The 17,124-nt window shown below is 47.1% G+C and overlaps 1 protein-coding gene across 2 annotated transcripts; it reads right to left on the bottom strand.

Annotated features, from left to right (window-relative positions):
- Window positions 1-818: 818 nt before the first annotated feature.
- Window positions 819-17,120, bottom strand: ncoa6 (nuclear receptor coactivator 6). Of its 2 annotated transcripts, XM_063208344.1 has the most exons (15): window positions 16,995-17,120; window positions 15,704-16,022; window positions 15,229-15,384; window positions 14,698-14,820; window positions 14,363-14,482; window positions 12,273-13,190; window positions 11,905-12,051; window positions 8,625-10,092; window positions 8,416-8,522; window positions 4,729-8,283; window positions 4,346-4,399; window positions 4,195-4,225; window positions 3,772-3,813; window positions 2,064-2,215; window positions 819-1,258 (listed from the first exon to the last, which is right to left on the bottom strand). In XM_063208344.1, the coding sequence occupies exons 2-15, from the start codon at window positions 15,972-15,974 to the stop codon at window positions 1,206-1,208; spliced, it is 7,197 nt and encodes a 2,398-aa protein (XP_063064414.1). In that variant the 5' UTR covers window positions 15,975-16,022; window positions 16,995-17,120; the 3' UTR covers window positions 819-1,205. The 2 variants fall into 2 exon arrangements, with proteins under 2 accessions (XP_063064414.1, XP_063064415.1); XM_063208345.1 differs by lacking the exon at window positions 11,905-12,051.
- Window positions 17,121-17,124: the final 4 nt, after the last annotated feature.

The following is a 17,124-nucleotide window of genomic DNA, read 5'->3' as shown; positions in this document are numbered from 1 at the left end:
TTTGTTACAATGGAGGATTTTTTTTATCCACATGTTGCGTTTCCACGTAGCAGGAGAAAAAAATACCCTGCTAAAAAAATATCCTGCTATGTGGAAACAGCACCTAAGTGACAGCGTCAACAAGGGTCAGCTGTGGGTTGTTATTAATTAAATGTGGGCGTGTCATCAGGCGCACTAGTTCACGACGTTGCTTGGGTAGTCGTACATCTTCAGCATCTTCTGCGTGCAGCATCCATGGGATGAGTGTAGCAGGGCACAGTAGTTTGCTGAGGTAACCTGATGTGTGGTTTACAGAACGGCAGCTGTTTGCACGTTTTGAGTGGAGAAATCAAGGTGTTTAATGATGCGCCAGGGATCTATAAAGACTCGTCTAGTGTGCACAGCAACTGGCAAATTAAAGATGGTTTCATAATGCATAATAATTACAATGACGTAGGGCCTACAGAAAAGGTTTATCCGAGACCAAAACAATAAAATGAAAATAAATAAAATAATGCATCTGAGCCAAGATGACGGATTAGGCTATTGACAGATATGGTAGGCCTACACATGCATACAGACACAAACTGTTATTTAGCTTTTGTTTAAATGCAATATTTGATTTGATTTTGCTTTGTGCTTGTTAAACACAGCTCTCAATCTATCCCACCAAGAAGGTCCTCTTCTGTCATAGCCAATCTGGCTTAAGGTTTCAAAATGGACACAGTTAATTTTGTTAATAAAACATTTCATATACATATTTGAAAATGAATGCACCCTTAGTGTCAACTGCATTATGACTATTTTCAGCACAGAAAGAAAATTTCATGAGTCAGAAATACATACAGATTTTTATTAATGTCATCACAAGACAAAAAAGTACAAAATTTAATTCAGTTCTGCGACAGAATTGTACAATACACATGATATTTTAATTATCAGGCTTCATCACATGATTAATCCAGCATTAGAAAATGAAAAACAAATTCGCTCACATACATTACACACGCACACACAGTGCACGCACACACACTCACAGACACACTAAAATCTAAATAAGACCTCACAAAATACATCAATATCGCTTCTTTTTAAAAACAAATATCTGTACAGGGTTACTTTCTCTGTGAAAACATGATTCTTCTCTGAAACAGCAGATAAAATAAATTCACAGAGGAAACAAAAAAAAAACATAATTCATATTTCACAAGTGTAGCACGTCAAGATCACTTTGACTTCCTTCGTTTGGCCTGTGTAGGGCTGGCTCCAGTGTTTGTATCTGGTGGGAAAAAGGAAGAATCAAGAAGGAAAGGTTATAGAAACACGGCACAGTAAAGACCAGGTGGTCAAACATAGCCGACAGGCAATAAAAAAAATGAGTAAACACCATAAAAGATCATCCCACTACACACAGACCCAAACTCAATGGCAAAACCGATGATCTAAGGGGAGGTTAAATTGGTATTGCTGGAGAGTTTCGCTGTTCTGGAGGCACATCTTAGCCAGCAGGTACACATGGCAGCTGTTCACCATGGGAACCCACTCTGAGCCACTGATACTTTCAGTTTATTAATTACTGTATATCAGAGGACAAAGTGAATGTTCAGAAAGAAGCTAGGAATGATACGCACCAAACAGTGTTATTCACAGAACAATGATTGCATTGGACTACCTAGACTATGGTGGGGTCTACCACACTCAAGTCAGTGGTGATATCATATGAACAATTCTAGATAAAAAAAACTTAAATACCATCTGTAACATCTTAGATAAATACAATCTATTGCATTTTGACAATTTCTGGAAATTCTCCTACAATTGCCCATTTTATATCTCTTTAATATATAAACTCCTTATGTCCCTATTTAGCCACCTTCAAAAGCCAGCTTAAAATGTGGCTTCGAACTCACCAAACATGTACGCACCTCTAAGCATGCACACACACACGCACACGCATCAACGGCGGATACCAGACACAAAGGGCAGCACCAAACGGCACTACACGGCATTTAGTGTAATGTTTCAAAACAATAGTTAGAAGAGCAGCAGATGCCATCCATCACAACCCCTCTTCCACCACGCACCTTTCCCTGTGCTGGAGGAGGCCGAGCCTGGTCTGCCCGCCCTCTTCCTCTGCCCATTGTCTGCCGCTTCCTCCTCCACCTCCTTCTCCGCTCGCGAGCTCCGGCGGCTGGGGCCCTTGGCTTTTGCCGCCTCGCTGGCGCCCCTCGTGTCCCTGGAAGAGAAGTGCGCACGGAGGAGGGAGGGAGGGAATGGGGAGAATGTGACGGGCCGATGAAGTCAAATGGAGAGACACACAGAGAGAGCAGATGCAAAACATCATGTCATCATCAATGTGAACAGGCTGGTCTTGGGTAATGTGTAATCGCACTTCTCTTCTCACTTTTCTCTTTTGCTGATCTGATCCATTATTTTTATCCCTGACTCGTAACACATGTTGTCCTTATAACCGGGCAAATACACAGGCCGCGACAAGAGCGAGGCGAGCGCCGGAAGTAATTGACTTTGTATTAGTGCTGCACAATTAATCGAAAATAATCGAAAATCGTGATATAATCGTGATTTCAATCGTGATTTCATTGTGGCAATAGTGACCTACCTTCGAGAGCGTCCTCAAAGTCAGAACATACTGACAGGCTGGTGTTTCATGATATTGCCCTTAACATAATTATTACAATTAATTTTATTTTGCTCATCCCGTATATAATTCATCCGTGGTTATATTTCATTTTGTTATAATTTTTTTTTTAATTCAGCAAAAATCAATATTCGTGATTAATAGTGGTGATTATGATTTTTTTCCATAATCGCGCAGCCCTACTTTGTATTGAGTCGCGCAACAAAAGCGATTCTGTAGACTAGAGGCGATTCGCACGGCGAGAGCGACAGTTTAGTTGAACTCCTGGCTATGTTATGCTAATGAGCCATGACGCGGTTCAACGACAGGCCGTGACAGCCAATGACTGTATAGAGGTCAGTGACCACAGCCAATTGGAATGTTTGAATGCGTGCGTTCTGCTTGTAACGGACATACTCTAGTCGCTTCAATCGCTCGTATCGCTCGCTGCTGCACAGAAGCGGTTCTCCGTTGATTCAATCGCGTCGCGGCCTGTGCATTTGCCCGGTTAGACTGACCTTGGTGTCAGCTACAATGTGACTTCAAGTCCTTTGCCAAATGCCAAATCCATTTTCTCTTCAGCTGCCACTGTTGTAAGTAGTGACATCAATCAATCAATCAATCAATCAATCAATCAAACAACCAACCAAGGCAACAGGGTGCCAGTTATCCAGGGTTCACGTGAGAAAGTTGTCACACACACACACACAAATAGTAATTACCGGTATAGTCGATATAAAAACCTATTTAAAAAAAACAAAAACACTTTTTCCACAGAATTCATTGAAATGTATAGATGGCAGCTTACATGCTCTGCAAGAGGAGGCAATTTCTAAAGTGCTTTAATAAAACAGTAAGCAATCCTGATACGTGCATTACCAATGACACCACGACACCAATGTGAAATCTTATAAGGCCAACATGACTTACCAGGGGACCCTTTTAATTCAAGTTTTATCATAAGGGCCACAGGCTGTGACCCTCTGGTATTTTTTTTTTAACTTAATCAGAATAATCTGTTCTGCTGTTTTTCCTCATCTACCACAGAAGTCTACTTCACTGTCCTCCTTCAGCATTTGCTTGAACAAGCTTGGTCAGCGTTGCCCCTTTGCACATGTGTGTGCAGAGTGGGCGCGTGTTCGGCACATACATACCTGGGCACTACGCTGACGGGCGTCTTTCTTTTCTTTGCCCATCTGTTATAGAAGTGGAAAAACAGCGGTAAACTATACTGTGTCGCTGCTGCTGTGCAGTCAATGGTCAATGTTCATTAGCCCCCCAACTTGAGATGAGTGGGTTGGAGTTGGTTGGGGTTTCCAACACCCATCTCTTGGCGAGATGGGGTCATGTCAGTAAAGAAAAATGAACATAAAAAATAGTAATAAAAATAATAATTACAAAAGATTAAAAAACCCATCCTTGATGGGTTTACGGCAAAACAAAATATCTTGATTTTTTTCAAAATGTTAAATCAAATCAATTTTAAAATAAAAACAGTATTACCTCTCAGATGACTGAAAAATGACCAGTTGGTTAAACCACATACTAGTTATAAACGTGAGGCAGTGCACTCTTACCCTTGCTCTGCGACAGCTGAAGCTTCTTCACCTAGAGAGGAACAATGAGGACAATTAAAAACATTGTCAAACATATAGTAATCAGTCTTAAATAGGACTTGTGTGACCAGCATTCTCTGGCACGCTGACATAGATAGCAGGATGTTTTTACCGCTTTTCTCATTTGAAGCCTTTTCCTGCTGGGCAGGGTCTGGGTCCACAGAAGCTAAAAACAAACAAGAGAAATGTCAAGGCTTGGATGTTCTGACATTTAGTTTGGGAAAAATAGTCTAGAACAAACATATTGGGCACCGTAGAGGCTGCACTGGCCTAGATGAACAGTATGTCAGTGTTTCCTAGGAGTGATTCCATTACCTCACACATTCATTAGCAATCATATGAACATCTTACAGTGAGGTGGCTGTGTATTTAATGTTGAGACTGAAACGCTTCAGGACTAGTAAAATGAAATACATACTGCACTGTAAATGAGCAAAGATGACACATGTGCAATAAAACAGTATGAACTGCCTCTAATCTAGGACAGCTATTTACCTGAAGCACTTGGTGCCTCTGCCAATGGTACCGCAGTATTGGCTGGCTCTGCCGAGCTAGTCTCCGTCGGTGTGGCGGGCGTGGCAGGAGGAGGCTGGCCAGGGGACGCTGGTTTGGCAGACACTGGTGACGGAGAACCGACAGTGGTGTTGGTGGTTGGTCCTGGGACGGTGGTGGTGGTGGTGGTAGCAGCGACACCTGCAGCAGCAGCAGTAGCAGCAGCAGCAACCGTTGAACCTGCAGGGGAACCAGAAGGCTGTGGGCTGGTGACAGTGACAGGGACAGGGGCTGGGACTGGGGGCTGGGGCACAGCAGCTGAACTAGGGCCGGGAGCTGGGTTGGGTGTAGTGGGCGCAGCAGCAGCAGGTGTACCCGACATGGCATTAAGTGCTGGGTTGAGTGCAGTAGGTGTGGGCATGGGAGCCGGGACAGAGACAGGAACAACGGGGGCATTGGGAGGGGCCGGAGCAGGTGGAGAGGAGGAAGTGTTCTGTGGAGACTCAAGGGGCTCAGCAGGCGAAGGGGACACCTGTGGGGGAGCAACTCCTGCACTTAGTGCTTGCTGCGCAGCCACCTCTTGTTTCGCCAGTGGACTACTGGAGGATGGCTGTGCAGCAGAAGTGGCAGGCTTGCTCTTAGCACCAGACGCTAGCGGGGACAGGGGACTCTTTCGGGCGCTGGGGGTAGCTCCTGGACTGGAGCACGCAGGGGGAGAGGACATGGGTTGGGGAAAGGGGGATGTGACATTGGGGGATGATGTCGGGGGATGCGGAGACACCTGCGCCACAGGGCTGGACTTTAACGCCTCTGACGCTGGACTCTCCTGCCTCAGGCCGCCCGGGCTAGGCTGCTGAACAGGAGGGTGCGCCGCTGTGACAGAAGACGCGTGAGAGCCGGGAATCTGCACCTGGACATGTCCGAGCATGGCGCGAGGCGGCGGCGTATGGCCAGGGGCCGAGCTCATGGCCGGGGAATGTGCTGCAACAGACACAGGAGCCGACACTGTAGCAGTCGGCAACGTTGTCGTCATCATAGGCGCGGGTGTGAACTGTATGTTTGACATTTGAATGGTCACGGGCTGAGACACCACGCTGGTGCTGGAGGGAACAGAGGCTGCCGGCATTTGGAAAAACACCGGGGTGGTGATGAACTGAGCGGGGCGCGATTGGGTTACGGGGGTCTGTTGCTGCTGACCCATTTCTGGCGGTCTCTGAAGGTTTTTGCTTGGAACGACTACAGTGGAAACAATTCCGGGCGGAACCTGCGGGGAAGTGCTAGTGGAGGAGCTAATTGGGTTAGAGGTCACAAAAACCGTGATCTGATTGGTGGGCATGGCTGTGGAAGGGTTGGGCCTTTGCAAGACCGTCGACATGTTGGTGGACAAGGGTTTAGGGTTGGGATTTAGGCTAGCACTAACAGCCGGGTTAGGCTGGGAGCTAGGGCTAACATTCAAACTGGGGCTGGGGCTAAATGCGGGACTAGGGCTAACGCTAAGGGTGACATTCGAAGGGTGTAAGCTAGGACTGCTTAATTTGGGACTTGTAGTAGAACTAAGTTTAGGCTCACTGGGACCCGGCAGAGGCCCACCCTCAGTGCTCTGAGGAGTCCTGGCGTTGCGTTGGCTCGCCAGTTCCGTTGGATCCACAGTCGCTTGAGGGGCACTCTGTGGGGGCTTCATGGGCATGGACGGTGAGATTGAGCTGTCCAACAACTGGTTCAGGGAGGTTGGGGCGTCCCTAAAGCCCGGTGGCATAGTGGTAGCAAGATCCTGTTGGGGTTCTGTCTGAGGTTGGTGCTTTTCCTCTGCAACCGACTGCTCTGCAACATTCTTAGGTTCATGTTGTTTCTGTTCTGCCACAGAAACACGGGGACTTGCCATTCTCTGAGCAGCTTGTTCTCTCTGTGACTGTACCATTTGCCGTTGTTCACCCGTTGGCACTGCCATCAGGCCTTGACTCATTAGGTCAGAACTACTGGGGAGACCTTGAAAAGAGTTTTGCATCTGCTGCGGATCCATGGGCCCAGCTGGCAGAACAGAGGCAGGGCTTGGCTGCAAAGATGTGGGGCTCATCATGGACTGCGGGCTAACCATTTGCTGTTGATGTGGAGGTGATGTCAAAGCAATCTTAGCTACCTTCTGTCTACCCGGGCTAGGGGTTGCACCTTTTCGGTTTGATGCTGGGCTGGATCGACGACTATTGCTGGGACTCGCTCGTTTTGCTTGTCCACCTCCAGGCAGTTTGTCTTGTTTCCCAGGAGCACTTGCAGCATTAGGAGTTCCTTGAAAAGCTGGCTGACCGTTATTGTTTCCACCAGCGTTACTGTTGTTATTCGGAAGAGTCATGCTCGGGGGCGCCTGCCCTATTGCCTTCAAGGTTGTAGGATTAAGACCCTGTTGATCAAACCCTCTGCTCAGATTGGGCTGCCTGGGAGGTAAGGGGATGTTGATCTTTGGAGGGAAAAGGCCGGCAATGGAAGCATTCAACCGTTCGGGGGAGAGGCTGATTTCTGAAGGCTCGGTGCTTGGCGGACGGTTTGTTGGGGTGAGCGGGTGATGGTAAGGCCTCGGGCTTGCTCGGTTGGGAGTCTTGGGACGAGAGCTCTGGGAGGTGGTCGGAACGGAGTTGGGGAAATGGAGGTTATGTGAGCCTGGCATGGAGCCCTGCTGTGGAGTTTGTGGTTGTTGCTGCTGTTGCTGTAACTGCTGCTGCTGTTGTAGTTGCTGTTGCTGGAGTTGTTGTTGCTGCTGAGGGCTGGCCCCAGGGTGTTGGGGCACCGGTGACGGTCCTGGCTTCATCATACCAGGGTTGGCAAGTTGCTGGGCGCCGTTTCCTGCCTGAAGACCCATCTCCTGTGGTACCCCCGTGGAACCGTCCTCAGTCAGACCCTGGACACCTGGTCCTTGCCCAGCCTCTGGATGGGGCATTCTCCTTGCAGCTGCCATCTGTGGATTCATCATGAGCTGCTGTGGCACCCCACCAGGTTTGTTTGGAGAGGGTGGCACACCTCCATGCCCTTGCAAATTGATCATCACTGGCATGTTGCCTGGCTGTTGGGATCCTCCGGGCATCCGCTGAGCTTCAGCAGGGTTCATGAGACCCCTGGGCGGGTGTGCACCCTGTTGCAGTGGCATCCTGTTCTTGGCCTGCTCTTGCTGCATTTTCAGCATCATCATCATTTGCTGCTGCTGCTGTTGTTGTTGTTGTTGCTGCTGCTGCTGTTGCTGGTGATGCTGCTGCTGCTGTGCCTGTTGTAACTGATGTGGGAGCATTTGAGGTTGCCCCTGAGAAGGCATTGGTCCTGTCTGCCCGGGAGCCATCTGCATACCCTGCATGTGAACCTGCTGCTGCTGCTGCTGTTGTTGCATTTGCTGCTGCTGCTGCTGCATCTGCTGCTGTTGCATGTGTTGCTGTTGTAACTGCTGCTGTTGCATTTGTTGCATCTGCTGTTGCTGTGGTGCTTGCTGCTGTTGCGGTGGAACTTGTTGCTGTTGAGCCATAAACTGAAGTGGCATTTGCTGCAAGACCCTTTGATCCCCTTGTGGACCAGGAAAACCTAGTAGGGTAACAGATGGAAAATAAAGATCAGCATTTTGGATACATCAATGCATATGAATTCATAAACTTTGGATAACGCATGTGGATAACTTGTTAAAGCAAGGCATGTTCACAAGCTCGTCTTTCTTACCAGCAGGTCTGTTGGCAAACTCTGCCATTTTGGGCTCCAGTCCTGTTGTAGGATCGCCACTCAACCCTGGTAACTCGATATCTTCCAACCCAGTTCCAGATTCAAGGCTGAAAATGTACCCCAAAATGTGTTAGAATAATTGCTCAGTAAATGTCTTATAAAATCTAATTTGACCCTCAGTCTCAAGAAACAATGACAGAATTTCTTACCCGAGGCCTTCCGATAATTGTCCTTCGCCACCTTTGGGTTTCTTGGGTTTGCGAGGGGGCTTCTTCTTCTTGGGTTTATTCTGGTTGGGGCCAACACCCCCAGGTCCTTGCTTACCACCAAACTGACCAGCAGAAATATCGCTCTGTAGCAGATTAACCAAGAGGGGACTCGTTAGCGTGACATCTTTGTTCACAGGAAACCCTCCTGCCTGTCCACAGGGACCTCCCATGGGCATCTGTCCAGCGAACTGGGGGTTAAACGGCATGCCATGTCCAGGGAAGTGACCATTACCGACCTGCATGTGCTGGGGACCTCCCATCATGCCTGGAGGCTGCTGCTGGGTCTGCATGTCAGGCAGCATGGCCTGCTGACCCATCTCGCCTGCAGCACCTCCACTACCATCTCCCAGCTGATGCTGAGCAGCCTGCTGCTGATGCTGAAGCTGCTGCATGACTTGCTGCTGCTGCTTCTGCTGCTGCTGCTGCAGCTGCTGTTGTTGATGCTGCAACTGCTGCTGCTGGACCAAGTGGTGACCTGGAAGTCGCATCTGTCCATGCATACCCATCGCCTGGTTACCATTGTTATTCATGGGCATCTGCTGCTGAGGCTGCTGCTGCACTTGCATCTGCTGCTGCATCTGTTGCATTTGCTGCTGTTGCTGTTGTGGTGGTTGCTGGAGTTGCAACTGCTGCTGCTGCTGCTGCTGCTGCTGCATTTGATGTTGCTGCTGCTGTTGTAACTGATGTTGCTGCTGCTGCTGTTGTTGTTGTAATTGTTGCTGCTGTAACTGCTGCTGTTGCATTTGAGCCATTTGTTGCTGCTGCTGCTGCTGCTGCTGTGGGTGGACCATCGGTTGTTGTTGCTGTTGGGATCCCATCTGGGCCTGGAACTGTGCCAGGCTGGGTGATGGACCTCTCATCATCTGCCCCTGCTGCATCACCCCTGCTGGCTGACCCTTCTGCTGTGCAAAGGCCGGCTTGTTTCCCTGCATCTGATTGGCCACCATTTGTTCCATCATGGCATTTTGCTGCTGCTGCTGTTGTTGTTGTTTTTGTTGTTGTTGCTGCTGCAGAAGTAACGCCTGATGCTGCGGTCCTCCAGGAACCTGTCCCTGGTTCGGCATCATGCCACCAGGCCCTTGCTGAGGCATCATCTGTTGTTTTGGTGGGGTCATGCCTCCTCTCTGTCCAGGATTGACTGGCCTCGAGAGGACGGTCTGACCACCACTCGCCTGGGCCTGCACCATTTGACTGGGGGAGGAGGCCACAGGCATGGGCTGGTGCTGAGACTGCATGCCCTGCATCATCTGGATGTTTTGCTGCTGGGGCAGCTGCTGCTGCTGTTGTTGTTGCTGGCCCATGGTGGTCCCGGGGGCGGCACCTGCAGTCTGGCCGGCCATGCCAGCGTGGTGGCCCATTGCTGCAGCGTGGGCCATGTGATTTGGTGTTGAAACAGAGGGTTGTGTCCCTGAAATGGCATTAGAAAAAGCCATGAATAAAATGTTTTAAATGTCAAAATGTGTTTCTGATTTAAGCTTACTCAAATTTAACTCAACATCTCCTCTACGTACTTATAAGTACATTTGAGAATGTTTTTTTTGTTCCCATTTTGCATTGCTACGCTTAATTTGGCTATACTGTTAAACTAGGGAATGCAAACACATAGACAAAAAATGATATGCACATATGAATAATGCTTGAAAATACTGCAAATATGTGAAAATCAAAAAAAAGGTGGACTGTTCCTTTAATCTTTCATATCACATAGTTGTTATAAAATGGCCACTCAAGAAAATGCAAGGAAAAAAGCACCCTTACTAGGTCGATAAGGATACATCTACCTCACGATTCGATTCATATGACGATATTTGACCCACAGTTCGATACACCCCATGATTTAAAACAATAAACTAAACTAATTAAAATAAAATGTATTTCTTCATTCGTTCGCTTTTTTATGCCAACATTAAAGGGACACTGTGTGAGATTTTTAGTTGTTTATTTCCAGAATTCATGCTGCCCATTCACTAATGTTACCTTTTTCATGAATACTTACCACCACCATCAAATTATAAGTATTCATTATGACTGGGAAAATTGCACTTTTCATACATGAAAAGGGGGATCTTCTCCATGGTCCGCCATTTTGAATTTCCAAAAATAGACATTTTTAGCTGCAAAAATGACTCTACTTGGACCATACTAGAAAATATTTGTTTATTACTTAGAAAACTTTCATGTAAAGATCAAATTTGGCAATTGGCAGCCCAGTTTCAATGAGCAGCATAATTGCAGTACCCTTTTTGACCATTTCCTGCACAGTGTCCCTTTAAGATACCATTTTTCTGGGCTCCGTATCCTACTGAAATATGTGTTTGTATCCCAAAGCTAACAGGGAAAATAGACTGCAAATGTTGTGTATTATTAAACACATGGGACAAACACGGGTATGTGCTTGTTCATATACTACAAGTATATACAGTATACCTGACGAGAGGGCCCTTTGCACCATGCGTTTGTCCTCTGCTGCTGCACAAGTTTCAGTAACTTTGCATTAAACTTGGGCAACAAAGCTTCCTCCCTCCAGAGTAATCCTTGTCTGACGTTTCATTCATGACCCCAAATTATCCCCTCACGAATACTGCTACATGTTCTCAAAGGAGTTAATGTTAATATCAATTACTAACCTCAAAAATATTTTGTCTTGCGCTAGAAGCTACTCCGCTTGGGAAATGCAGAGTTGCTTTCATTTGAGTGATGTGCAGTTCTGACATGTCACTCAGCACCTTTACAGACTGCACATGTTTTCAGCCCTGGAAAATTCTTATTTTCCGACAGCGTCATGCATCAAAATAAACCATGCCGGCAATTATTTTAACTGTCGAGCAGTTAGGTTTTAAGCAAATGATTGATGTCGGAGCCACACTGTAGTCTCAAAATGGGAAGCACCGCCAACAAATTTTAAATGTGAAGCCTCTGTCTATCCTGTACGAGCCCATGTCTCCCTGACACTTCATCGAGTCAAACTTTTCTTTGTCACATCTGAAAGCTCATCACATGACGAGCAGTTAGACAATTCTAGCAGGTTGGCGAAAATAAAATGACTGTAAATAGGTTAGAGAGAACATATTAATGTTTAGAAGCACGATCACCTAAAATAGGCCCATCATGTGGTTAACAGAAAGGGTGTGTCAACTCTGCCCTTTCTGCATCGCGAAACAGTGTCGTGGCTGTGTGTTTCGCAATTTCAATACAGTATGGTTACATCCCTAACCCTTACCCGTGTGTGCCATGGCCTGGCTATTCTGGACCTGGGGATTGGTGCCAGCTACAGGTGTCCCAGCTCCGCTAGCAGCCGCTTGGCCTTGGACAAAGTTTTGATTGCCTGGTACATTAGGGAAGCCCATGGGCATACGCTTGGGCATACCTATAACCAAATAAATCAGTGTTAAGACAAAATATCAATAAAATCTTCAATTTTGCCACTAACTCTAGTCTATTCCTTTCATTATTGGTTTACTTTAATCACATCAGCCATTCACACGATGTGTGCGACACCATAATCCTTCTTTGATTTTTGGTTTGGTTGTACAAGCTACTGGATACTGACACCTGATTGATTGTTGCAATGTACTTTTGGATACATACCTCCCATATTGTTTTGTGGAACTTGTCCATGAGGAGGCATGCCCATGAATGGCTGCTGCTGCTGCATGGGCCCCTGTTGACCCATAACTGCCCTCCCAGGTGAGCCCATGCCTTGTGGGAAACCCTGCGGCGTGGTGGGGCGAGGACCCAGCTGTCCCTGACCCTGGCCCATCATGGGAGGTGTGCCGGGAGACCCTTGCTGGAATGGAGAGGATGACGAGCCTGGCGATTTAGCGGACAGGCTCCCCTGCGGAGTGGACGATGTTGGTACGGGTGGCGGTGCCCTTGGTCCAGGAACCCCAGGTGCCCCTTGGGGCCCTTTAGGCTGGGGAGCTGCGAACTGGTTGACCCCTGGCTGCTGCTGCTGTAACTGTTGCTGTTGTTGCAACTGTTGTTGTTGTAATTGCTGTTGTTGCTGCTGCTGCTGTTGCGCCATGGCACTAAACACCTGGCCCGCCTGCTGACTTCCGAACGGGTACGGGGGCGGGGGATGGTTGGGCATCTGGACCGACCCAAGCGACGGTGGCCGTTGTCCCATCTGAGCCTGCGGAGGGGGCTTCCTCCATCCGGGTCCCATGGGCCCCTGAGCGGGCGGGGGCTGCAACACACCAGAAGGAAGCTGGTTCCAGCCAGCGGGCACAGGCATTTGACCTGAGGCGTTAAAGGGACCTCGGGCACCGCCGACCTGAGCCATCTGGGCCTGCTGCTGCTGCTGCTGTTGTTGGTGCTGCTGCTGCTGCATGTGCTGCAGGGCAGCTGGGTTCATTGTCCGGGCGGCCTGCATGGCCTGCATGTGGTGGGCCTGGGCGGCCATGGGGTTGGGGGGCATGTGGGGGGCCTGCGGGTGCTGGAGCTGTTGCTGTTGCTGTTGTTGTTGTTGTTGGGCCGCCATGCCAGCCATCATTGGGTCCATAGCATCTGAAAATCCAAGAAGATTGCATGTTGAGACGCTGACCCAACAGTACTGCCTTTTATCCTTTATTTACTCAAAGCATTTAAATAAATGGATGTTTCTTACTATTGACATGTGTCAATAAGGCCCACAATACGCTTGCTGCAGGATACGCGTGTGCGGGCACGTTGCATGCATGAATGCCTTAACATGCGTAGTTCATGACAATTTTGAGTGCGTTAGATACTACATCCATATGCGTGGGGGCGATATCTTCAAAATCGCAGGGGGCGATCATATTAAAAGCTGCACAATTCCACGTGAGAGTTTCCGGTGAAAACGATGAGGCCTCCCCTCATCCGTGGAGTCCTTCTTTTTGTTTTGTTTCCCTTATAGTCTGTGTTTCCAGTTTCCGGATAGCAATGCTGCCCTCTCTCTGCCCCTTAGACGATACCGCCAATATTGTGTGTGTTGGTCTACTGCTTTTAAAGTGATACTGAACCATTTTTGGAAATAATAATTTACACCTCTCTTTGAGTTAAATGATTGAGGTTTACCTTTCTCCTGTACGTATTGTGAAAGCCCATTGGTAAACTCCAACTCTCATTGTCATTGTCATTGTGACACAGTACTCCACAGCACACAAGTGAACACTGCACACAACGAAATTGCATTTATGCCTCACCCGTTTCAACCATTCTCTGAGTATGGCAGTGCAAATTTCACCTCCAAGCTAGCAGTTAACATTGAGTCCTATAAGACCAGCTAGCCGCCAGCTGGTCTCATAGGACTTCATGTTAAGTATAACTCAATCATTTAATCCAAGGGGAGGTGTGAAATGAGCTCATTACTAAAAATAGTACAGTATCACTTAAAAGCAAGCATGTGCAGACGGTCACATGTGGTGGCGTGCGTAATAAGGCGAGTGTCTAGTGGCAATGTAACATCAAAAACATTGATTGATTTATGGAGCATCCATGACATCATTAGTATATTGTAGCGTTTTGGAGAGCGCGCACATCCAGATTAAACAGGTGCCGGACTTAAACACGATTAAAACATGAAAAGAAGGAAGGTCCGCACACTGTTGCTGCTCAGATGTGACGAAGACCAGACTGCATGGTCGAAACGTTGTGTTAATAAACCTGGAGCAGCAACAGTGTGCGGACCTTCCTTCTTTTCATCATTAGTATATTACCTGGCTGTGCAGGTGGTCTGGGAGCCCTAGGGTGCATCTGTCCACTTCCCCCTGGTACCATGCCTTGACCTGGGTCTGACGGCACCATGCCCACCTGAGGGTTGTTCATTCGAATGCCCCCTACAAACATTGGAAAAGACATTCAGCATGCATAACTATATCAGACACACAAACACATTTACTGCTTGCATATGCATGCATACTTAATGTACACTACACACAACATTAACAGAGACATGGATGAAAACATGTATGTACATAGACACACACACACACACACAGACACACACACACAGACACACTTATTAAAACGCAGAGCTACATAATCATCATACCAGGCCCTTGTTGCATGGGGAAGCCAACATCCATCCTTGTCTGGCCAGGGGGTCCAACAGGCCCATTTACCCTGACATCCTGGCCTCGATTCTGTGCCAGGCCAACGTTGATTGCACCCTCGCCTGAAAAGTTTTAAAAAAAAAAAAATTGTCTTTTAATGATCTGATAACCACTATGTAGGTCACGATAACCAAATAAGCAAATATCCACTTACTAATGCTATACGAGGTGTATATAATACTCATCTTGTTTCACTGTAAGATATGTGTACATTGTGTATATCATGATCATTCTAATCATGATCTACACGTGATGTACACATATCTTACAATCATAAAGTTGCTCAGTGTCTCATGCAGTACATTATGAGACACAGGGCAACTTTATTCGCAATTGTCCATGTAGAGCAACAGTTTCGTGTCCTTGGGTATTTAGAAAGGCGTGCCCAAATAAATGTTATTATTATTCATTTCATTCATAAAAATGGTGACCTAGGGCTCTTTTTCCACAACCAGAACCAAACAGCATACCCTCGATCTGCACAGACAGGATCCCCAGGTCCCGTAACTGCTGCTGATTGTTTTGAGCCAGGAGGCGGAGGCGCTCCGCTGCTTCCCGTGGGATGTTGAAGGTGACTCGCACACTGTTCCATGGCTCCACGCGCTGGGGGCTCAGTCTCTCAGGACCTGCACAAACAAACAAGCAGGTGAAAGGAGAAAAACACAGGCAAGGAGAAGGGGCAGGGCTGGTAATAGTGTCAAGTGGCATGTGTGGATATCACACAGAAAGATGCTATGTGGAGTTAGGGCATGAAAACATCACTTAAGTTTAAAATACAGTATCTTTGGGGATTGTTTTTTTCATTCAAGATGGTGGTTTCAGCTGAAATATAGCTTGAGATTGACTAAATGGTCAAGGCCTACCAGACAAGTCAATGACTTTAGGGATCCAAGGTGAGAGACGTTAAATGGCTGGAAATTACACACATAGCACAAGTAAACAAACCTAATTCAAGCATTTGTGGGATGCCATTCAAGACGCTGTCCAGTTTCTGTTGAAAATCTTCATCGGCCATGTTCCCCTTGAATGCAATAAATATGAGAGATTGTCCCTCTGCCTCCTCCATGGTGAAGATCTGTTCAGGGATGCAGGCACCATCACTGCCCTCCTCCTCCTCAACATCTTCCACCCCGGAGTCCTGCTCCGCGACTGGGTCTGTTTCGTTGGAATCATCTGTCCATACAGAAAGTTCGGACGGCCATTCTTTTTCTGCCATGACCCCCTCCAGAAAGAACAGAAGGATGAGGTCGCAAGCCTGTAGCACCTAAAACAAATGAGGGCGATGGAGAACGTCATAAGACACAAGTGTGTTTGTGATGCCCGTACATGGGAACAGCCAATAACAGGACATTTCGGTCTATCTCTAAGTTATTGTAGGAAATCCATACTTCATCTGACACTAAAGCTAAAGCTGAATGATCAAATACTTGGCCATTAGTGCTTACCAACTAACAGGCTTGTTGGATTAATCGTTTCACTTCCGAATTTCCTTACAGAGACCGGTTATTTCTGATAATGTGTGTGCACTATGACAAAGAAAGCAAGCATTTTGACACCTTGAATGACAAAGGTAACGAATATTCGGATGGTTCTGACACAGCAGTTTGATTGCGTATGTAGCTGCGCATTTCATGTCAGAATCCAAGTTGGAAAGCCTCTCAACATTTGGAACGACACTTGTACTTGATAACTCTTTCACTGAGACCCATGGATGACCCATTGTCTGAATTATGAGACAATGTATCAATTGCGCTATAGATTCGATACATGCAGAGAGAAATGCACGAATTGTATAAGTTGGCTTAATCGATAGAGAGATACATTGTAGCTAGCAGAACGGCTAAATTGCTACATTGCTAAATAGATGGATGATAGTTATCCTAGCCAGCTGGCCACCAAGCAAGCAAGCAAACAATCTGGACAACTGATGAAACCGGTTACTTTGATGCAGCGCAATTAGCCCTCCTTTCACTAAAATACATTTATAGATGCAAATGATTGGTGCCTCTACTGACGACTAAAGCCTGCCATCATCCAAGGCTAACTTGCTAACCTTAAGTGGTTTAGCTCACGACAAGCTTTTTTGCAGAACGACCATCGGGCTATCGCTGGCTAATGTTTGCTAGCTTTTAACAATACAAGTGCAGCCTCGAAAAACTAACTCACAATACTATGTGCATCCACAGGAACCATCGTTATAATGCGCGGCGATGATTTAGGGTGCAGGGTTCCTTACCTGATCAATCCATTTGGAAATAAATACAATAGCCAAATCCGTAACAATGTATCAGTCAACTGTAGCTGGTTGCTAACTGTAGACGACTTCCAATCGGACGAGATTTTTCCCTTTCCTCTTGCTACGTTCG

Source organism: Engraulis encrasicolus, chromosome 10, assembly GCF_034702125.1.
Source record: "Engraulis encrasicolus isolate BLACKSEA-1 chromosome 10, IST_EnEncr_1.0, whole genome shotgun sequence".
Taxonomy (NCBI): domain Eukaryota; kingdom Metazoa; phylum Chordata; class Actinopteri; order Clupeiformes; family Engraulidae; genus Engraulis; species Engraulis encrasicolus.
The sequence above is the reverse complement of the archived record's forward strand: the minus strand, read 5'-3'. Positions and strand labels throughout refer to the sequence as shown.

Coding starts and splice junctions, on each gene's coding strand:
- ncoa6 (XM_063208344.1), bottom strand. CDS start 15,974: ATGGCAGAAAAAGAATGGCCGTCCGAACTTTCTGTATGGACAGATGAT. Junction 14,821..15,228: donor CCTGTCTGTGCAGATCGAGG/GTATGCTGTTTG, acceptor AAAACTTTTCAG/GCGAGGGTGCAATCAACGTT. Junction 8,284..8,415: donor GTTTGCCAACAGACCTGCTG/GTAAGAAAGACG, acceptor TTACCCTACTAG/GTTTTCCTGGTCCACAAGGG.